The sequence below is a fragment of the Chiloscyllium plagiosum genome, chromosome 9, assembly GCF_004010195.1.
Source record: "Chiloscyllium plagiosum isolate BGI_BamShark_2017 chromosome 9, ASM401019v2, whole genome shotgun sequence".
In the NCBI taxonomy this organism is placed as follows: domain Eukaryota; kingdom Metazoa; phylum Chordata; class Chondrichthyes; order Orectolobiformes; family Hemiscylliidae; genus Chiloscyllium; species Chiloscyllium plagiosum.
In genome coordinates, this window is record NC_057718.1 from 102,635,389 (window position 1) to 102,659,172 (window position 23,784).

A 23,784-nucleotide genomic window follows, 5' to 3' on the forward strand; every position below is an offset into this window, starting at 1 on the left:
AAATGTGATGGTGACAATTTTCCAAAATTCTCTTAATTTAGGAAAAGTTCAAATGAACTCACAGTAGAAAATATCTAATCAAAGAGGGTGCGAGGCAGAATGGACTTGAAGCGTTAACTCTGTTTCTCTCTTCACAAAACGCTGCCAAAATTGCTGAGTTTTTCCAGCACTTTCTGCTTTTATTGCTGGAGGTCGATTTGCAATTTCTGGAAACTCCAGGCTAACCTTGGTGGCTTGGCAGCCTTTACAAATGGAAAAGTGTGGTGCTGGAAAAGCACAGTCGCATAGTGTGGTGTGAGAAAAGCACAGCCGGTCAGGCAGCGTCCCGAGGTATCCATCTGGAACTCCTGCTCCTCGGATGCTGCCTGACCTGCTGTGCTTTTCCAGCAACACACTATCCAACTCTGAACAACTGCAGTCCTCACTTTCCCTTCTAGCCCTTACGAATGGGTGAGTTGAGAGCAATGGAGTGGAAAGGGGACGAAGGAAATTTGTCCTCTCTCCACTAATGCTGCGATCTCCAGCATTTGCTGTTTTCAAGTACAGAACAGCTGGCCCGAATGGCTTCGCCCACGTGGTTTGAGTACTCGGATACAGGCAGCTCGGGTAATTGCGCCTGCGCTGAGGGGGCAACCACTCCCTCCGCGACTCCCTTGTCAGATCCACACCCCCCACCAACCCAACCTCCACTCCCGGCACCTTCCCTTGCAACCGCAGGAGGTGCAACACTTGCGCCCACACCTCCCCCCTCACTTCCCTCCAAGGCCCCAAAGGAAACTTCCATACCCGCCACAGATTCACCTGCACCTCCACCCACATCATCTACTGCATCCGCTGCAGCCGGTCTGGCCTCCTCTATATTGGGGAGACACGCCGCCTACTTGCGGAGCGATTCAGAGAGCACCTCTGGGCCACCCGGACGAACCAACCCAACCAACCTGTGGCACAGCATTTCAACTCCCCCTCCCACTCCACCGAGGATATGCAGGTCATTGGACTCATCCACCGCCAAACCACAACAACCCGACGGTCGGAGGAGGAGCGTCTTATCTTCCGACTGGGAACACTCCAACCGCAGGGGATGAACTTGGACTTCACCAGTTTCTTCATCCCCCCTCCCCCCACCTTGTCTCAGCCGGATCCCTCCAGCCCGGCACCGCCCTCCTGACCTGCAGTCTTCTTCTTGACCTCTCCGCCCCCACCCTACTCCGACCTATCACCCTCACCTTGACCTCTTTCCACCTATCACATTTCCAACGCCCCTCCTCCAAGTCCCTCCTCCCTACCTCTTATCTTCTCCTGCTGAACACTCTCTGCTCATTCCTGAAGAAGGGCATGTGCCCGAAACGTCGAATCTTCTGTTCCCTAGATGCTGCCTGACCTGCTGTGCTGTTCCAGCAATAAAGTTTCAACTGAGGGGGCAACGGCCGTCAGCCCGACGGCACCTGCGCCTGCGCTGCCAGCCCCCGGCCGTCCGAGCGACGGCAATCGCGCCTGCGCTGTCAGCTCCCGGCAGTGAGCCCGACGGGCACCTGCGCCTGCGCTGTCAGCCCCCGGCCGTCAGCCCGACGGCAACCGCGCCTGCGCCGTTGACGGAGACTGTGGACGCCATGAGTTCGGCGCTGGAGAAGCCGCAGATCATCGCCCACATCCAGAAATCGCTCAATTACACCGTGTTCGATTGCAAATGGATCCCCTGCAGCGCCAAGTTCGTCTGTATGGGCAACTTTCCCCGTGGCACCGGCGTGCTGCAGGTCTACGAGGTGTCGCACGGGGAGTTGGTGCTGGTCAAGGAGGTCGGTGGTCAGTCAGGAAAGACCAAGGCTTCGGGCCTAGACCCTGTTGCCTGGTTACTGGCCCGAGGTTGCTATGGTGACGGGGGTAACTTTGCAAACGCGAGATTTCTTAATAAGTACTTTTTAACAATAAGAGAAGGCGCAGTTGTTGGGTTGGTTTTGTACCAAGTTGGTTTAATCTGATGCTCCATTTCTGTCTCCAACCCTTTTCAGACATATGTTCAAATAAATCATTAACGCGATGGGCTGAATGGCCTCCTCCCGTCTTGTTTCTGTCCGATTCTATTGTATTAACAATGTGTACAGTGGTCATTCAGTCCATCCAGTGCATGCTGATGTTTATGCTGTGCAGATCCAGCTCCTCATTGTTTCACTCCATCAGTTTCCTTCCATTACTGCTGTCAGGTGTGGTTTAGCAGGTAGAAGACTCACCTCTGAATTGTGTTTAAATTCCACTCCATAGCTTACAAACAAAAATCAAAGCTGACATTCCAGGGCAATACTGAGGGAGAACTGCACTGTTAGAGCTGTTGTCTTTTGCATGAAACATCAAACTGACACTACCTGCCCAATTAGGTGGATGCAGAAGATCCCAATATTTTGAAGACGTTTATCTAAGATTACAAAGACATCTTGATCAATTGGGTCAATAGGCTGAAAAGTGGTAGATGGAATTTAATTTGGCTAAATGTGAGGCATTGCATTTTGGTAAATGTTGCTGCCTATTCTACTCATAGGATAGTAATGTGACAAAAGGTTTAAGGTGACAATTCTCTCTCCTCTCCATTTCTCTCTCGAAATGTTGATGCTGTTTCTGTCTCTGCAGAAGCTCCCAGACCTGCTGGGTTTTCCCAACACTTTGTGTAGTTTGTTGGAGCACATGGGATTGGGATAATATATGGTTGTAAATTGAGAACTGTCTAGCAATCAGAAAACAGAGGAATTAGTGGTTAATGCTCCAATGGCAGCCTGTCAGTAGTGCAGTACTGCACTGATCAGTTCTAGGATCACAGCAGTTCACAATCTGTAAATGGTTTGGATGAGGGGTCTAAATGTAATATTTCTAGATTTGCTGATGTCACTAAACCAGGTGGGAATATAAGTTGTGAGGAGAATGCAGGAGGGTTTCAAGGAGACTTGGGCAGGTTAAGTGAAGGGTCTAGAACATGGCAGATGGAATATAATGTGAATAAGTATAAAGTTATGAATTATTGTTAAAAAAAAGTAGAAAAATGCAATTCCTGTTAATTGTGAGAGGATGGGAAGTGTACCCAAAAGGACCCAGGTATCTTAGTTGCTGCAGGTACAGTAAACAATAAAGAAGTTGAATGGTATGTTGGCATTCATTGCAAGGCGATTGAATATTATGTAAAAGTTCTTGCTGTAATTGTATATAGCCTTGGTGAGCCCACATCTACTACAGTATTATGTTAAGTTTAGATCACTTTAACTAAGAGAAAATAGAAACATTTCAAAAAGAGCAGAAACAGGCCATTCAGCCCTTTGGACCTGCTCTGCCACTCATTATGATCGTGGCTGATGATCTGACTCATTAGCCTGTACCTGTTTTTCCTCCATATCCTTTGAATCCTTTAGCCACATGCAACTTCTTGAAATCGTACAATGTTTTGACCTCGACTGCTTTCTGTGGTAGTAAATTCCGCAGGGTCACCACATCTTGGGTGAAGACATTTCTCCATATGTTGGTGCAAATTGATTTACTTGGTATCCTTAGACTGTGACCTTGGTTCTAACTCCCCTGCCATCAGGAACTTTGTTCTTGCGTCGATGCTGTCTTCAGTAAGTATACTTGCCATAGAGACGAGATAGTTTTGCAAACTGAGAGATTGCAGAATCAATGCCTTTATTCTCTTGAATTTCAAAGAATGAGAGATGGTCTAATTGAAATTTATCAAATTTTGATAAGCTGAATGAGGACAAGATGTTTCTGACTAAGCTGGTAAGGCTAGCATCAAGGGATATAATTTCAAACCAAAGGTTAGGAAATTTATGACTAGGTGAGAAGGGACTATTTCACTCAAGGTGGTGAATCTTTGGAATTCTGTACTCCAAAATGCTCTGGGGGGGGGGCAATCCTTGAGTATGTCAAGATGGGAATAGGAATAGCACAAGGACATGGCATTAAGGTAGAGGATCAGCCATGATCTAATTGAATGATAGAGTAGCCACAATGGGCTGAATGGCCTATTCCTTGCTGAAATTCTTCTTGTAATTCAGAATTTAGCTCACTGCCTACTGATTTTCATAATTTGAAAATAAATTTCTTTTCAGATAGAAAAATCAAAACCTTTTAAATGCGGTACCTTTGGAGCCACCTCTTTACAACAGAGGTACCTGTCAACTGGGGACTTTGATGGAAACCTGCACATGTGGTATGTAGTCAAAACATTGAGAAGCTACTGTTGTAGAAATTGTAGTCTTGAAGCTGTGATGGGAGTTGATCTGTTCTTAATGGAAGAATTATTGTTGTGAAGACAGTTGAACAGATAAGTAGGATGGTCATTTTTGAACGTATTATGGCATCTCGTAGGTCCTTTTAGCAAGGTTTATGTGGCTTCTAAATTTTCTGATGAAAGATGTTTGACTAAATGAAGGGTGGAATTTTCAAACCTGGTTTATTACTAATTCATGGATTAAATTGATAATTCCCATTTAATAAATTATGGTTGCATAAGTAATTTTCATGGTGTTGATTAGGATGAGACAGTGGAATCCTTTTCAAAAACTGCTACACCTTTTCGATCATTCCATATAGTGGTGACAGTAGAACTGTTACATATATTTTTCTTCATATGAGCGCTGATCGTGCGCTTACCTGGAATACTCCTCAGAATTTTAAAATAGTAAATGCTTTTGTATTTTCTGTTCCATAAAATAGTGTTCTATTTTCCTCCTTCCTCACCACTACCCTGTATTTGCTAGGGCTTAAATGGTTAAATTATAAAGTCTCGCTGCATGCACTTGGGTTGTATTCCCCTGAATTTGGAAGGTTCAGGGAGTGACCTCACCAGAATGATCTAGAAGTCATTGGTTGACCCCGTTAATTTGTTTGAGCAGGTTCTTGTAAAACATTTTACGATGGTATAAGTGTTATGTAAATGCAAATTGTTATGTAGCACATTTTAACAGAGTATGATCTCTTAGACTTCACAGGACCATAATAAAGACGTGGTGTAGGATGGGATTTTAACATGACTAAAGGATTAATTAGCTAGCAAGATGCAGAGAGCAGGGATGCATGCATCGTTTTGCAAGGTGTATACAGTGGAATTCTGCAAGGATCAGTGTTGACACTTAAATTATCTACAAAGTATGTCAAAGCCTTGGATGTTGGGACCAAATGTATACTAGCTAAATTTGGTTTTGAAACAAAGGCAAGAAAGAGTGCAAGTTGTGAAGATGCTCCTTCGACAGCACCTTTCCTCTTGAAGGATAACTGCAGATACATGGGAACATCACACCTGCACCCACTCCTTGCCACTTACCATCCTGACTAAGAATTATATCACTGTTCCCTTGTGGTTGCTAGGTTAAAATCCTGGAACTCACTTCCTAATGGCTTTGTGTCTCTCCCTATGTTAAATGGATTACAGAGGTGCAAGAAAGCTGCTTACTACCACTGTCTTGAGGACAGCTAGGGATGGGCAAAAATGCTGCCTGTGCCAGCAATGCCCAGGTCCCACGAGTCAATAAAGAAAAGAGTTCATATAGTCTAGTGATATAGATCAAGCAATATAGACAGATTAAGTGAGTAGGCAAAAATTTGGCACAAGGAGTACAATGTAGGAAAATGTGAACTTGTCCACTTTGGCAGGAAGAATAGGAAAACAGTATACTATTTAAATAGAGGGAGAGATGGCAGAACTCTGCGCTACAGAGGCAGCTGGATATCTTGGTACATGAATCACAATAGGTTAATCTTCAGTACAGCAAGTGATTAGGAAGGCAGATGGAATGTTGTTGCTTATTGTGAAGGGAATAGAATATAAAAGTTGGGAAAGTTTAGTGCAGTCATACAGGACCTAAATGAGACTGCATTGGGAATAAAGTTTTAGCCTCCTGATTTGCAAAAGAATAAAGTTGTATTAGAAGCAGTTCAGAGAAGGTTCTCTCAACTTATTCTGAAGGTGAAGAATTATGAACAGGATTGGAGTCTATATGAATAAAAGGTAATTTATTGAAACATAACATTCTGAGGAATTTGGTAGGGTAAATATTAAGAGGATTTTTCCTCTCGTGTAGGAGAATAGGACTAAGAGAGAGAATTTATGAATATTCAAAGGTGAAGAGAAATCATTAATCGCTTCCTCAGAAAGCAATGGAGGTTGAGTCACAGACTTTATTCAAAGATTTTAGAAAGACAAATGAGTTGAGGATAATGGTGAACAGACAGGAACCATAACCAAATCAGTCATGCTCTTATCGAATGGAATGTGCTAGCTTCCTGTTTCAATTAGACAGAAATTGAGACAATCCAAAAGAAAAGTATCTGGAGGGATGATCACATGCCTGGTCAAAGAGCGAGTGTTTTTGAAGCATTACCCTAAAGGAGGAATGAGGGGTGTGCAGGTTTGGTTTCTACTCCCAAAGCCCAGGCAACTGAAGGCATGACTGCCAATGATGGAATGGAGAATATGAGTTCAACAAAAGATCAGGCTTAGGAAACAATGTTCTTAAAGGGTTGAGGGGCTGGAGGAGCTTTATAGTGTGTATAATGAGGCCACAGTGTGATTTAAACACGAGTCTGAGAATGTTACTGTGGAGTTATGTCTGGACTGGGAGCCAGGACAGAGCAAATATAAGGATGTTGGAGCCATAGCACTTGTGCGAGATTGGATACAGATGACAGCTTTGGGTGAAATGAAGGTTTAGAGGCTCGGTACAGAGATGCTATTTATTTCAGATGGAGAATCCAAACAAGTGACTATAATCTTAAAATTGGTGGCAGAACATTTAGGGTTGACATTTCGGAGTGAAAGGAGAGAACAGAAGATAATGGAGACCTGAGACTTTTTTCCTAAGCATTGTGAATATTGGATCAGTTGAAATTTTCAAGGACAAGACAGATAGTCTGATCAAGTAAGGATATTTATGGATATGGCTCAAAGACACAATATTGGAGTAGAGTTATTGATCAGTCATGACCTGCTTGAGTGCGAGAAGAGATTTGAGTATCTGAACTACTCCTGTTCCTAGATTCCTGATTAGCTGTATTTTTTTTTAAGTTTTAGCAATAAACACACTCTTAACCTGATAACTTGTAGGAGCACTCTACCGGAGATAGGCAATAAATGCTGGCCTAGCCAGTGCCAACCACATTGCATGTTCGATTGATTGAAGAAAGATAATGTGTGCCTTTGACATTATAGTGTCTGCAGACTTGTATCTCCATTCCTGGAATGTATGCACAGAACTGAATTGAACAAGATAAAGGCATTGAGATCACAACACATACCAGAAGGCTGGGGTAACTTGTGTTACTTGTGCTATCTTAACATACAAATTTGCTAAATTCGCTTCTATCCCCAGCAACACTTGTAGGACAGTTTATCTTTAAACCAGTAATGTTTTGTTTATTTTGTTAGGCTGACTAATATTTGGCTCAGATCTTTTATCATTTTTACTTCTGTTTCTTTGGCTGAATGCATCACAAACATTTGTATCATGCAGCTTTTAACAGAGAAGAAAATGTTTGTCTCTTAGCTGCCTGTGTTTAGTTTTCTTTAACCTCAAGTCGATTAAATAACTCGCCTGATGACCTGCAAACAACCAGTTTCACAGAAGTGGGTACAACAGCAGTTTACTGCCATCATGTGACAATACTTTGACAGGAACCTGTTTTTTTAATCATTTCACTCTGAATTAATATTCTATTCCATAACTTAATGTACAATTCTATGACACACTCTGGAATCTTAATGTTAACTAACCTCATGGTGCAGTTTAAAAAGAAAATTTGTCCAGTAAGCTTTGCACTGCTTACATTTCCAGTCGCTATTTAAATTGCGTGGTGTCTTCTTATTTTTTATCATCAAGATTGGATAGACTAGATTGCAAACAACCAATGTTGGACATTACAGCAGGTCAGACAGCAAGCTAATGTTTTGACTTGCAACGTTAGAATCCATACATGTGGGGACAGGCCCTTTGACCCAACAAGTCCACACCGACCCTCTGAAGAGTAACCCTCCCAGACCCATTCTCCCTACCCTATATTTACCCTTGACTAATGCACCTAACCTACACATCTCTGGACACTATGGGTAATTTAGCATGGCCAATTGACCTAGCCTGCACATCTTTGGATTGTGGGAGGAAACCAGAGCACCCAGAGGAAACCCATGCAGACACTAGGAGAATGTGCAAACTCCACCCAGATAGTTGCCCAAGGCTGGAATTGAACCGGGGTCCTGGTGCTGTGAGGCAGTAGTGCTAACCACTGAGCCACCTTGCCACCCTCTCTCCACGGTTAGCTTGCTCTCTCACCATGGATGCTGTCTGACCTGCTGTGATTTCCAGCATTGATTGTTTTCAGTACAGATTCCAGAACCTGTAGTAATTTGTTCCTACACTTTGGATAGGCTAGAGTCGTTTCCCTTGGAGCAGTGAAGTTTGAGAGTGGGCATGATAGAGTTATAAAAGGAAAGGTGGATTGCAAGACACTTTTTCCACTAGTAGATAGTTCAATAACAGGGGGTGAAGATTTAAGTTAAGAAGTGGAAGACTGAGTGGAAAGTTGAGGAAATTTTACATCTGGAGGGTGGTGGGAATCTTCAACTCACTGCTTGAAAGCATGGTGAGTCAAAGCTTTTTTCTAATGTTTTAAGCAGTATTTAGTATTCACTTGCATTTCCATTGCGATCTTTATGAAGTATTGTCTGTGCTGTAAATGACTTTGAGTCTGTGTTGCCAGTAGCTGCAATGTCATTGCACTTTGCCAGATTTATTTTCCAGTGATCTTATGAGCGTTTCTCTCCTTTCTCATCCTCTTTACCTAGGAATCTGGAGGCTCCGGAAATGCCTGTCTATTCTGTAAAAGCGCACAAGGAGATCATAAACAGCATTGATGGTGTAGGAGGCCTGGGAGTTGGGGAAGGAGCTCCAGAATTGGTTACTGGCAGCAGAGATGGTAAATTTCATTCTTGCTCTTGCAACTGTCACCTGCTTTTTTCTGTTGAGATGTGCAATGATTAAACCTGTTGAAATGTTTATTTCACTGGTTGACCGTGGAAGTCTCTCCAGTGTTGTGAACAGCTAGAACTTTCGTGACTGTTATTGTCGAATCATTAGATATGCGTGCCCTATATATTGTGAAACAGAGGAATGCAGACCAGCCATCATTAATCTTCTAGTTGGTGCATTTCAACTTCCTTCCCAGCTTTATTATCAAGCCAGCATTTGCTTGCTTAGAGTTTGTTTGTGGGACATGGGTTTCTCTGGCTTGACCATCCTTATTTGTTAACTCCTGTTGTCCTGGAGTGAATGGTGCTGAGCTGCCTCCATGAACCACTATCTTGCCATGTTGGGTAGCTACACCCACGGTGCTGTTAGGAAAGGAGTTTCTGGATTTTAGTTAAGCGACAGTGAGGAGTGGCAATATAATTCCAAATCAGGATGGTGAGTGGCTGGTGGAACTTGTAGGTGGTGGTGTTTCCATGTATCTGCTACACTAGGTGGTAGTGGTCACGGCTTTGGAAGGTGCTGCTGTAGTTGTGCATTTCTGCTGGAGTATTTGGAATTTTCTACCAGGGACATGCTGTTGCCAACACTTCCCAACAAACCATCTAAAAAGATGTAACTCCTCACACTTGCAAGAAATTTGGGTGGCACGGTGGCTCAGTGGTTAGCACTGCTGCCTCTCAGCACCAGGGACCTGGATTTGATTCCAGCCTCAGGCATCTGTCTGTGTGGAGATTGCACATACTCCCCGTGTCAGTGTGGGTTTCCGCCCGGTGCTCCAGTTTCCTCCCACAGTCCAAAGATGTGCAGGTTATGTGAATTTGCCATGAAATTACCCATAATGTCCAGGGATGTGCAGGCTAGGTGAGTTAGCCATGGGAATTGCAAGGTTACAGGGATAGGGAAGGGGGTGGGTCTAGATGGATGCTCTTTGGAGGGTCAGTGTGGACCGTTGGGCTGAATTGCCTGCATCCACACTGCAATTCTATGAAACCACTTGAAACAAATGTGATCAGTTAATTTTTAGACAGTGTCTGAGATTGTAGTTAGCATACTTTTCAGAGAATAAAATCAGAGACGCAGATGTCAGTGAGAAGTGAATTAAGTTGGATTTGTCCCATAAAGGTCTTGTATATTGCTGAGTTTTCACTGTAAACGACTTTGAACTTTTGTGTTTATGTATTACCCCATGCAAATGTGATCATGTAGATTGTGTTTTCGAAAGGAATGGTGAAAGTCTGGGACCCAAGGCAAAAAGACACTCCTGTGGCAAACATGCAGCCTGCAGACGGAGATACCAGGAGGGATTGCTGGACCGTGGCATTTGGTATGTTGTAAATATAGTTTTTATGTTGAAATTATCTGTAATGTTTAATAACTACACAAGCAAACAGAATACTATATGAATGAATATTTTACAATGATATTCTTTCTATTAAAAATGCTTTGTATGGGGGTTAAACTGACAATCATGGGAACAACGAAAGTAAAAATGTTTGTTTCTTGATATGCCTTGACTAAATGATGTGGTCATCCACTTTAGAGTTTGACGATAAATTTGGTTTTGACTGGATATAGCGGATGTTATATTTGTTCTCTCTGCTTGACTTACATTTCAAGCACCTTGAACATAAAAACGACATTTAGCCACATTAGAACTATTTTTTTATTTTTATAATTAAGCACAACTTGACAAATCATGGAAGGAAAACAAAGTTTTGGAGAAACTCAGCAAACTTGGAGAGAAAACAGAGTTAACGTTTTGAGTCCATTTTGACTCTTTTTCAGAAACTAAATGGGGCTGAAAAATGATGGTTTTTGTGCAGTTGACAAAGTGGGAGGGGATTGAATGGAACATACCGTGGGGTTACCAAGAACAAAAGTCAAATGAAGTGCTAATGGTAGTAAAGGAGAAATCTACATGCAAGATAGGTGTTAATGACAGATGTAAATATTCAAAAATAGGTTGACTTTGAAGAGCAAAACCATTCAAAAGAGAAAATTCAGAGGAGACTCAGCAGAGAAAACATAGAGTTAACATTTTGAGTCTGATATGACCCCTATTAACATTTGCTGCCAGACCTGCTGAGTTAATCCAGCATTTTCTCTTTTCGTTACATAGTTCAGCAGTCATAGTTTCCTTTTGTTTTTTTGCAAACCAGATGTGGGGAGAGAGGTTGTAATCAGAATTCATGTTCTGAAGTTATCAGATTCTTATTTTCTCCTGAAGCCTATAAGGTTTCTTACATTGGGTTTTGCTGGAGCATTGCACTAGGGCCGGGGACAGAAGTGTTACCACAAGAGCCAGATGATGCATTGGCAAGCAACTACTGTATAAGGTCAACATCATTCGTTACAGACAGAGCAGAGGTGTTCTGCAAAGCAGCTGTTTTATCTGCATTGGACCTGCAGAAACCATTCCTTATGCGTGAAATGTCGACTTTCCTGCTCCTCGGATCATGCCTGACTGGCTGTACTTTTCCAGCACCACACTCTTCGACTCTGCATTTGACCTCTACTATGTAAGGAAAACCATACTGTCAGCAGCAGATACAGTAGACTAGATCAGCACGAATGTGAATAAAACTCTGCTTCATCTTGAAGATGTGCTTGGATTCTTGGACAGGGAGGTGGAGAGAAGTAAAAGACAAGTGTTACACCTTCTGCGACTCCATTAGAACTGACTTGAAGGAGTGACAGAGGGGTGTCACAGACAGGATGCTGACAAGGTAAAAGTGTGATGGGGGGGATATATTCGGTGTTGTATCTTGCTAGACATGGTGGAAGATCATCCTTTGAATGTGGAGAACGGTGGGATGGAATGTGAAGACAAAGGGTTCCTATCATTGTCCTGGGATGAAGGGGAATGGGTGATGGCAGAAGGTTGGAAAATGGGTCAGATATGTTTCAGGTCCTGTCAATTATGGTGGGAGAGAAAGAATCCTTGGTTGAGGCAAAAGGGAGATGCGTTGGATACATTTTTGTAGAAGGTATCATCAACAACACATTGATGGAGAAACTGGGAGAATGGAGTCCTTGCAGGTTGTGTGAGCAAGTGTAGTCAGGGTAACTGTGGGAGTCATTGGGTTTGTTGTGGATATCATTGTTTCCATTTCTAGGGACAATGACGTCAAAGATGGAAAGGAAAGATTCAGGGAAAGACGAGGTGAAGGTGTGAGAAGGATGGCAGTTGATGACATTTTTTAAATTTGGGAAGAGAGCAAGAAGCAGCTCTGACAATGTCATTGATATACAGGAGAAAGAGATGTGGGAGGGCCCTGAGTAGGACTGGAACAAATATATTCCACAAACGTCACAAAGAAACAGCACATCACCCATACACATGCCCACAATGACACCTTTGACTTGGAGAAAATGGGACAAAGTGAGAACAAGCTGAGCCAGGTGAAGAGTACTGAGGTGGATGGTGACTATTCAGACATCTTTCCAGCCCATGGTGGAGGTGTAAAGGTATTAGATATCCATACTGAAGAGGCAGTGGCTGGGGCCACAAAAGTGGGAGTTTGAGGAACTGATGTGTAATGTCAGCAGAATCACAAATCTTAGTGGAAAGAGACAGGAAACTGTTAACTCTGTTTCTCTTGACATGGATACTGCTAGATCTGCTGAGTTTCTCCAGTATTTTGTTTTCATTTCAAATCTCAGCATCTGCAATATTCTGCATCTATTTGTCAAATCATGGATTTCATGCAACTCAATCTGCATGCAAAAGTCGAAAGCATCTATTCTGTTTGAGATTGTTTTATTCTGAGAGGCTTGGGAGGGAAATCACATCAGTTGACTTGTTTATTTTTCCCTGAACACATTCATGCGGTGGTGCCTTCATGGAAAGGTCATGCCTACAGCTCCCAGGAGCGCTGTGTGTGCGCTGGATATGACAATGGTGATATCAAGCTATTTGATCTAAGAACTATGTCGCTCCGTTGGGAAAAGAACATCAGGAATGGGGTAAGAAACAAAACTAGATTTTAAACCAGACGTAAAACCCAAAACCACCCCTCTTGTGGTGAGGAAAATGGAGGTACTTGGCAGAATGCAAAGACAGTGACATAATTGCAGTCAGATTTGAATCAAGCAATCTCCAGTTGACAATTCCATAGTAACCACTTTTCAGAATATGTTTTCTCCCTCTATTTGTTTTCTATTCCTTTAGTCTTTCTGCCTCTTATATCTTTCCTCATCTTGTTCTCAGTTGGTATCTGTTTATCAGAGACACTGCTCATGAGACAGTAAGGAGTGTCTTTTTGCCTCACCTTTCTCTTCAGTGGTAAATAGTACTCCGGGAGACCCTGCAAGTTCAGTTTCTCTCCCCAACTCTCCTTTTTGTCCCCCCAATCAAGTTAACAGGTGGGGAAGTTTGTGTTTGTGCCATTTGGGGTTTTTCAGATACAAATGTCTGGCAAGGGGTTTTAAGAGAGCATTTGGTCATGGTGGTGAATGTGGGTACAATTGCAATGCTTATTTGGATAGCTATATGAATAGGAAATGTTTGGAGGGCTATGGGCCAGGAGCAGGCAGATGGGACTAGTTTAATTTGGGATTATGGTCTGCATGAACTGGTTAGATCCAAGGGTTCAGTTTCAGTTCTGTATGACTGAATGGCACAAAGACCTAATCTTCATTGTTTATTGGATAGTTGGGGTAGAATTATTCTGTCGCCGTGCCTGAAAATGATTAAAGTAGAGAGTTCGGCCTTGCTCTGCCAAACCAGTTTCAGCTCAGACATCAAGTCTTCTGATTCACATTCAGGGGAATGTGTTTCTAATTGCAACAAAGAAATGTTGGAACTATTCAGTAGGTCAGGCAGCATTTATAGATACAGGTCATTCTGCTATAATGCACATTTTGTTAGCGCGAATTCGTTGTAATGTGATTGAAATTGGGGACGCTGTTTCTAAAGTGTGAAATTTTAAAACGTGTTGGTCACAATGTGATTACATCGCCAACACTTTCAGCACTGTCTTAACGTGCAATTTTACTGGAATGTGGGATTGCCCAAGATTGCAACTATTGCTGTATAGAAGAACTACCTATCAAACAGAATTGATTATATAGACCTAAACTGTTTATCTGAACTCCGTTTTCTCTCCAGGAACGGTATATGCTATTTTGTAAACTACCAGTTACTTTTCTTTTTGTTCAAATATGTCCAGGATGATGCTTGGTTTAAACGACTCTTAAGTAAAAGCAGGTAGACAGGTTATGACAGTAGACAGCCTTCTGCTTTTTGAATGTGTGTCATTGGTTTTAACTGCAATACCAAACACTCCTGGCTTTATTTTCATTATTATAGTTACCTTGGCATCAAATATCAAAGAAACTTTCAAACATTTGCCAAGAAATAAGCAGTAGCATTCCTTGTAAATTCTAAATGTGCATTTTCTCCTCATTCACTGTGGTAAAACTAATTATGCCGATGTGAGTCATGTGTAAATCCTTTTACTTTTGCTCTTAAAATGTCCTATCTTTATAAAAATGATACATTCTCACCATTGACATTTGGGATCTTCCCTTCCTTTGCAGGTCTGTTGTGTTGAGTTTGATAGAAAAGACATCAACATGAATAAGCTGGTGGCTACTTCCTTGGAGGGGAAGTTTCATGTGTTTGACATGAGGACCCAGCACCCAACCAAAGGCTTTGCTTCAGTCAGCGAGAAGGTATTTGACTTGGAGAAAGCAGAGTTCTTGTGATTTCTGAGGGTGGATATAGAATGGTGAATCTTGGCTGAAATTTAAAGGACTTGGGTTTTTGTCTCTTTGATAACCAATTTCCTACCAGGATAGCTGAGTGGTTAAGGCATTGGACTTAAGATCAAATGGACATATGTCTGTGGGTTCAAACCTGACTCCTGGTAGCTGCATTTTAGGGTGACATGGCAGCTCAGTGGTTAGCACTGCTGCCTCTCAGCGCCAGGGACCCAGGTTTGGTTTCACCCTCGGGTGACTGTCTGTGTGGAGTTTGCACATTCTCCGCGTGTCTGTGTGGGTTTCTTCCGGGTACTCTGGTTTCCTCCCACACTCCAAAGTAGTGCAGGTTAGGTGGATTGGTCATGTTAAATTACCCACAGTATGCAGGGATCTGTAGGGTAAATTAGCCAGGAGAAATGCAGAGTGTTGCAATTGAAGGGTTGGTCTGGGTGGGATGCTGTTCGGAGGGTTGGTGTGAATTCAATGGACTGAATGACCTGCTTCCACACAATAGGGATTCAGTGATTCTGTGAAATTACACAGGCTGCAGTGGGAGTGTCCACTCAAACATAGAATGGCTGTGTCACAACTAGAGGCTGTTTGGCCCATTATGTCTGTGTCTAATCTCAGAGTGGGCAACTCACTCCCACTCTCCTGGCTTTCTCTGTAGCCTAACAATTCCATTGCTCTTCAGGTAATTCTCTGATGCCCTTACAGAAGCCACAATTAACCTGCCTTGATCACACTGTTGGTTTCCAGATCCAAACTGCACTACACGCAGCCTTTATAACAGAAGCCAACTTGGAATCAGTCCCACTAAGAGCATTAGTTTGTAAAACCACCCAGTCAGTACAGTCTTTTAAGTATATCAGATTTCCAGCTGTGATAACTTTATAATAAAGAAGTATGCTGCAGTATGTTCCAGTTTATTCATGGCAACCATAAAGTAAACATTGTCTCAAAAAACAGATACCAGCTAATACAGAGACAAAAATCTTTCCCAAAAGATTAATGCATAAATGGTCCAGGAAAATTCTCAATTATGTGCAAGTAAAGCCTAACACAGTGTTATTAATTGGAAAATGAAAAATAACATTTCAGATTGGTTGTTCCAAGTGCCGCGTTCATTCTGATCAGTGCATAACTTTTGGATTTTTATGCTTTTCTTGGAGTTTATACTCTGTGTAGGTTTTTGATTTTGGAATCGTGTGAATTGGATACAGTTTGGTCACGAAAGGCCAAACAGTTCACTGCTGGAGATGTAATTTGCATTCTATTTCAGACTCAGCCAGTGATCATTGATCATCCCCAGCCCAATAGCCAGATAGATTTGGGGCCATTAAGTAGGTTTTTGGAGCTCTGTAGTAAGAACAACTCATTCGTTGTGGTTCCTGGATAAGCTGTTGACAGGTGACTGGGATTTAGTGCGAATAAGAGCAGGAGGCAGCAGAGTTTTTATTGATCTGCAGTTTTCAGAGGTCAGCCGGAAGAATGCTGGAATAAAAGGTAAAATCACCATGGTGTCAGAAGGACCATAGGGCTGCTCTCTTTCGCCTCACGTGAGGGGAGAGGAGGAGAAGGTGGGATCTTCATGGTAACCTCAGCTAGTAGGGGAAATGAGCCCACGTTGTTGGCATCATCCTGTATAACAAACCAGCTGTACAGCCAACAGAACTAACTGAACACCTCACCCTCTCACTGTTGCACGTCCACGAGGTTTGGATTTTCCTGGGAATTAAATTGAGCCTCGTTCCCTTCACCACCTCTGCCAGAACCTCTGGAGAGGACACTGAGAACCTGTCAGCAGTCTCTTGCTCAGTTCCTCTTGGCAGCAAAGGTTAGTTATGTCAGAACGAGGGGCAGCAACCAAAGGACATGGTTTCTAAGAGAATTGTTGCAAAATAATCCCTCCCGGGGATTATGTTGGTTGAGTGTTTTATTAAAGCTACAAACTGTTTTCAGCTGGAACACGCAGCTTAAAAGGACAGTGCAAGTAGATTCAGTCATTGTTACCAAGTGGACAGATAGTGGAAAATGAGAATACTTTCAGGGCTGTTGGGGACAGACCACAGAGTGTGGGGCAAAATTTGATAACACGCTTTAAAAACACCTGGTCCTGACAATGGTCTTGCACTGTACTGCGGAAGTTTATATGTGAATTCAAGCCTCCTTCTTCCCTCTTTAAAAGGAGATTTTATTCATGCTTTCTGTAAGCTTCCAAAGAGCCTGTAGAAAGCCTGTCCTGAAATTGGACTTGAGAGTTAAATTTGGGGGAAATGGGCTTCATTTTGATGGCCCGGGGCAGGTTTCCTGACCAGTTTAAATTAAAACTCCCCCTGTGAATTTGCTGCAGTGACTCAGTCTGTATCCATTGTAGCTGTCCACTGTGGGTGAAATGGAAGGGAGTGAGATCTGGGAAGCAGCTCTCTGGTCATTATCATAGATAGCTAGGCCGGGTGTGTGTGTGTGTGTGTGTGTGTCTGTGTCTGTGTCTGTGTCTGTGTGTGTGTGTGTCTGTGTGTGTGTGTGTGTCTTTCTCTCTCTCTATCTCTGTCTCTCTCCGTGTGTCTCTGTCTGTCTCTCTCTCTCTCTCTTTCTCTGTCTCTACCCCTCCACACCCCCAATTTTTATAATATATAAAAACAATTCTTTCATTTGTCTGCCATTTTCCCCAGGCATATAAATCCACCGTCTGGCAGGTCCGCCATTTGCCACAAAACAGAGACGTTTTCATGACAACAGGAGGTGCTGGTAATCTGCACCTTTGGAAATAGTGAGTAACCACCTCCTCACAGTAACATGTTTTAAATACATGTGAAGTATCAGCTTTGTGGCTGCTGCTGATGCTTGATGATTGAGCAGTTAAGCATTGGCAAGTTTGAGTTGAGATCAGGGAGCAGGCTTATGTTATGGGGAGACCAGTTCGGTGATGGGTTCCAGGTGTTGCTAGCTGGGCCGTTGTTTATTGTTCATTTCTAGTTCCTCCTGAAAAGGTGGTGGTAAGCTGCCTTCTTGATCTGCTGTTGTCGGTTTGGTGTAAGGTACACCCACACAGTGCTGGTAGGGAGGAACGTCCAGGATTGTGACCCAGTGACACTGAAGAAATGACAATATATTTCTCAGGAGACCAGTGTGTGTGTCTTGGAGGGGAACGTGCAGGTGTTCCTGTGTGTCTGATACATTTGTCCTTTAAGGTGAGAGAGGTTACAGGTTTAGAAGGTTCTTTGTCAAAAAGGAAAAAAAATGGATTTTGTAGTTTTTTTTCAACATTTGAGGTCAGATTTAAATGCTGATTTTCACCTCATCTCAACTACCACTCCAGTACAGTCAAGCCTATCTAGCCCCACTGACTTTTCAAAACAAAAACCTGAACCTGGTTGAACTTCTGAATTCAGATATTGCGTGTACTATTTCTGACCCCAGTGGGACCTCTGACTGAATATTTTGTTGCTGTGTGGGTTTCTGGGTCTCTGGCCTGCTGCTGTTTTTTTTTTAAAAAAAACTAGTTGGCGTCAAACATTTCTTCAGGGTGTGCTGGCTCCAATGAAATTCTGAAATGCGTGCATCTGGAGAGAGGCTGGAGGTACCTTTTCTGATTATGAAAGACCATGACATCCTTCAAAATTGACCCTCTTTTGATGTTTATTACTAACAGAATTGCAGATGCGTGACTTGTAAGATATTTAATGATGTGTTATTTAGGTAAACTATGAAGTCCTCTGCCTCCACTTTGAGGATGTACCCAGGCATTGAGGCTTGTTAAGGAGGGTTTTGATTAACTTTTGTCAACCTCCATCCCAAAAGTAGACATTGTAAAGATCTTGGGCCCCTTTATCTGTACCATGTTTTTGCTCATTGTGCATTTTAAGGTTTTGACAGCCACGTAAGTCATAAAATCAAACCTGAGTTCTGATACATGTTGATGTTTTGGGGCAGTGTCTAATTTTTAATTTTGTACAAGTGGGTTTCCAGCAGTTTTCTATTTTGAAATTGGGAGGTGGGTTGAGTGCAAGATTTGAGAGGTGTGGAAGTCAGTTCTTTCTTTTATAGCTAAGCATTGGAACTTACTCCCAGATTCGGATAATAGCGGTGGTTTTTATTTATTTGTAGAATGCTGAGAATTTGACTTTGTTTCCTCTGTCTAGTTCTTTGAGGTCCTTAAGGAGGGTTTTCATTTTTGACTCTGTGCAGTATCTGATAAGGATTGATAACAAAAAGATCCTGTCTTAATTCATGTGTCAGAATCATGACTTTGTAGTGTGCAAGACAAAAGTTTATAAAGCGCCATTTACAGCAATTCTACACTTTGGAAGAACATTTGAGGGATAGAGCTGGTGAGTGGGTCTCATTGTGACTAGCTGTTATTATAGGACTGTGGGGGTTGAATATCCTTCTGTCTACCTTGTTGTGTGCTATTTATTGTCAGGGCAATAGCTGAAAGGTATGGTTGTCTGAAACTGACATGTCCCTCTTCTCATGTGTTCCCCAGTGAGTACCCTGCCCAGCGTTCAAAAAAGGACTCTGAGAACATGGATATGGGAGTTGCAGGCACAGTCACACTGCTCCAGAATGTGACTGTGTCCACCCAGCCCATAGGAAGCCTTGACTGGAGCCCAGATAAGCAGGGCCTCTGTGTCTGCACAGCATTTGACCAAACAGTGCGAGTTCTGATTGCCACAAAACTGAATCGAGTTTAACAAATGGAACAAGGTATTATGTAAACAGCCAACTCTGATCAACAGCAGATTGTATTCTTTGTACAATATAAAATGTTCCTGATGAATGTATTGAGAATTTGAGGTTTAATATTTTTAATACTGAATAGAGAGACATGTTATTGAGTATTTTTTGGCCTCCATACAGGACAAACACAAGAATGCTGAATTTTAAATGATCACAACAATTTCTACTACTGGAGGAAAGGGCAGACAAATCAGGAGCAGGAGTAGGCTATTCAAGACTGCTTATAGAATCCCAACAATGTGAAAGCGGCTCATTCAACCCACCAAGTCCACAGTGACCCTCTGAAAAGCATCCCATCCAGACCGACCCCTCTACCCTATCCCTGTAACCCTACATTCCCCATGGCTAACCCACCCTACCTGCACATCCCTGGACACTATGGGACAATTTTTGCATGGCTAATTCACCTAACCTGCACATCTTTAGACAGTGGGAGGGAACTGGAGCACCCAGAAGAAACTCACACAGACACTGGGAGAATGCAAAGTCCACACGGACAGTCACCCGAATTGAACCCAGGTCCCTGGTGAGGTCGCAGTGCTAACCACTGTACCACCGTGTACTCTACCAAAAGATCATAGTAAGATCATGCTGGATATTATCGATAGCTTTAAATCCACATTCCTGGCTACTCCATATAAGCATTTATCCCCATGCTTACTTTGCTTAACATGAATATATCTCCCTGAGCCTTAAAAATATTCCAGGACTCTCCTCCCATCACCTTTTCAAGGAGAGAGCCAAAAACTCATGCCGCTCTGTGAGAAAATATTTCCGCTAGTCTCTATTTAAATGTGTGACCCCAGATGTGTGATTTTAAACAGTAACGCCAGATCTAGATTCTCATAGGAGGTAACATTCTTTCCACATCTCAAGAGCCATCAGGATTATTTATGTTTCACTCAAGTCGCCTCTCACTGGAACAGGTACAAACGTAGATTGTCCAACCTTTCTTCGTGAAGCAACTCATCCATTCCAGATATGGCTCAGTAAACATTCTTTGAACTGTGTCCAATGCATTTACATCTGCCCTTAAATAAGGTGAACAATACAGTATATAATACATCAGATGCCATCTCACCCATGCCTATAACTGAATGGAGCCTGTAACATCAACTGTGATCAATAAAATTTGGCATTCTTTCATTTTGCACCAGTCTGAACTGGTGCAAAACAAACCGCTTCATCAGCATGTCTCTTTTCAGCAAATCAATTCTCTCCTACCAAACAATTTATCAATATTTCGTTTAAAAATCATTTGCAAAATAGCTGATATTATTTATTTCGTCCTCCCTTTATAGGACATGCTGTGCTGACTATTCTCTTGCTTTTTGATGAGAGTGATTTTGGAGCCCTGTACCACCAGCTAATAAGCCTTTGTTTGGGTGGATTATGTCCAATTGCGCATCTTGAGAGAACATTTTTCTTCTGATGGTGCTCCACCTGATGGTTTGAATGAGGATTGCTCAGCTGAAGTGTCAGTCTGATGGCCGTGTTTTGGTAGTGCAACGTTTGCGCTCAGTGACCCCTGCAGACTTGTATTTAAAGTGTTTAAAATGTTGGTTTATTGGGACAATTCCAGCTTTATATTCAGCTCATGGTTACAAAATTTCCAATTGAAATAGGGTGTGAAGAATTTGCACTTTTTCTTGTAAATTTATACGTAAGGTGTTAAATGTGTTCACATTCTAGGGGTGTCCAGCTTGGTTGCTATACAGTTGGGTGCTTGTAGAATGCATGATTGAACTGTATCTGATTATGCACACATATAAGCTTCCATATAAGAACAGGAGTGCCATACATGTACACACATGTGCGCACACACGCATGTGCATGCATGTAAGCTGCTCCCTTCCCATCACATTTCCAGCTTCTACTTTTCCCTTTTCTTGAAACTCAAAACAGAAAATCCCATCTCTTTTAACCATTTGGTCTGAAGAATGGTTACAGGCTAATTCCTGTTTGTTACAAAACCTTTACTTCCTGATCGGTGAGACATTCACTGTGACAAGAACAGCTTTTTCTTTCTCCATGTGTAAAATAATCTGTGTGCAAGCAATTTCCTTTTTTTTCTTCACTGTTTCAGGACAGGGACCTGACATCTAAATTCTGCTGCTATCTTTACTTGGGGAAGTAAATTGTTCTTGGGTTATTATGATCTCCCATAGGGAGAGGTTGGTTTAAACCTTTTATTTTTAGCCACATTTGTAAATAAAGTGAATCCAAAAATATTTCTGGCATTTTGTTTTAAAGTTGAGTTTACTATTTGCTTAACATATTTTGCACATTAGTGTGTACATTTGCATGAGAAAGTGTTACTGATAATTTGTCACCTCTCAAATAAACTGTACAAACTGTAAAAATGTAGTCAAACATTTGCTGGATTTTTATTTCTATAGTAACACCTTGTTCTCTATGTGAATTTGTTGGCCAACTGAATTTTTAACATGAATGCAAAACCTATTGCTAAGTTTATCAAAAATAATTGTATTTATATATCGTATATTCTGCATTTTCAGAATGTCCCAAAGCAATACTAAGCAAGTATGATCAATATATGATCACTATTGGGAAATAACTTGTGACCCACAAGCAGCAAATGAGATAAATGACTGATTTAATTGTTTAATGGTGATGTGTTGGCTGTGGATATTGGACAAAATTCCTTGCCATGTTTTGAATAGGACCAAATTAAGGATGTGTTCTCCCTGTAAGGGGACTGAAGTAGGCACAGATAGGATGGGTTCTAGCTTGGGTACTTCTAGATGTACATAAAAGCAGCCTTGCTGTTTCAATAAAATCATGTTGCCCACTAGATTGAATACCGTTAAAGCTTACCTCATTTCTGAGCCTAAAACTGTTCTAAACACCAGAGCTGGAATTGAATAGTAAATGTCCAGCCCATGGTAAACCTTACTAGCCTTTTGGAATTAATTGGAGAGATGGACAGCCTGTTTAATTCTCTATGCTGTTTCGCAGGACTGAATACTCGGCTGTATTATCAGGTCAACCACCATCTGTTCTCAACTTCTAGTTCTGGGGAATTACATCTTGGGGCCAATAACAACCTCAAAAATCCACTCATAAGCTTCCTCACAGATTGAAAATTTACAGCATTACTCTTAAACAGAGTAGGTATGTTTCCCTAGTTTGAATGCTGCTGCCTTTGCCCCGGTATAGAATTTTTTTTAATCATGTGGTTTTTCTGTGTAATTATACAAGTGCTGAATTGATTTGCTTTTTTCATTTGTTAAAATTGAGATGTGTTGCTTTTAAAACTTACACCTGAGAATCCAGGGTTCTTTCGGTAGGCTTGGCATAACTGATAGAAAATCACTGGATCAACCCTAATCTTGATCAGGATCCAGTTACAGCAGATGCCAGCCTTCTGACAAATGTTTCTAATCCACAGATACAAACCGAGCTAGCAGCAGAATCTTCCAGTGAAGGTGTACGTCTATACACCTGTCAATGCGCGTTCCCTGTTGTCTTGTTGACAATTGTCAATGCCGACTTTTCAATTTTAATCTCATCCAACTAACTCAAAAATCCTGGATTTAGAGAGAAATCAGCTAAAACTCAATTGGAAGACTTTAAAATAGTCAAAGTCACCTGACCTGAAAGTAACCAAGCTCAACAGGAATTTTCAAAGGAATATCTATCCAAGTGTAATTATAAGGACATTAAAATTCACCATCTCAAATGCATAGTTCACAATTAGACTACTTGAATGATGTTTTTGCTGGAAAGAACTAGCCTCTGAAACTCATTTTAAAAAGATTATTGAACAGTGCACTTGTCTGAGGTATATCAAAGGATAACAGGAATTCTGACAATTGACTGTCAAAACCTGGTTAAAAATAGATGATCTCTATTGTGGACCAATGGCCAGTTTTCACACATCGAAACACATTCAGGGAGATTTTGTCAGACCTCTGGAGCAAGAGGGACATGAGCCCACGCCTCCTGGCTGAGAGGTAGGGACACCACCAGTGCACCTCAAGGGCCCAAGCCATGGTTATAACTTGCTACAGCAAACAGTAACACAAAGAACTTGTAGAATGTAAGCTGTCATTTGAAATTGTATGCCCAGTTCTAAAACAAAAGATCAATGTTGGAACATGATTGACTGCACAACAAAATCTCCTAAAATGTGGAAATTTGCTCGTGATTCCACCTCCCCTCACTTTGTACCTCATATTTGTTCGCATGGTAGCATACACTAGAATTTGAGATTGTACTAAGTTTGGTACCTTTACAGTTGTTAGTAAACATGGGTCTTGAGTATTGGTGAAAAAAGCCATTTTGCCAAAGCTCTTTGTGATAAACCCATCAG

The 23,784-nt window shown here is 42.0% G+C and overlaps 1 protein-coding gene across 1 annotated transcript; it reads left to right on the forward strand.

Moving 5' to 3' along the window:
- Positions 1-1,562: 1,562 nt before the first annotated feature.
- Positions 1,563-21,815, forward strand: dnaaf10 (dynein axonemal assembly factor 10). The gene is made up of 9 exons (XM_043696666.1): positions 1,563-1,796; positions 4,089-4,189; positions 8,816-8,946; positions 10,222-10,323; positions 12,850-12,965; positions 14,541-14,675; positions 17,381-17,478; positions 19,195-19,415; positions 20,750-21,815. The coding sequence occupies exons 1-8, from the start codon at positions 1,611-1,613 to the stop codon at positions 19,400-19,402; spliced, it is 1,077 nt and encodes a 358-aa protein (XP_043552601.1). The 5' UTR covers positions 1,563-1,610; the 3' UTR covers positions 19,403-19,415; positions 20,750-21,815.
- The last annotated feature ends 1,969 nt before the right edge of the window (positions 21,816-23,784 follow it).

What these genes read in the sequence shown, in the direction of transcription:
- dnaaf10 (XM_043696666.1), top strand. Translation starts at nt 1,611, where the DNA reads ATGAGTTCGGCGCTGGAGAAGCCGCAGATCATCGCCCACATCCAGAAA. An exon ending in GATGGAAACCTGCACATGTG is followed by an intron (nt 4,190 to 8,815) that starts GTATGTAGTCAA and finishes CTCTTTACCTAG; the next exon opens with GAATCTGGAGGCTCCGGAAA. An exon ending in TTGCTTCAGTCAGCGAGAAG is followed by an intron (nt 14,676 to 17,380) that starts GTATTTGACTTG and finishes CATTTTCCCCAG; the next exon opens with GCATATAAATCCACCGTCTG.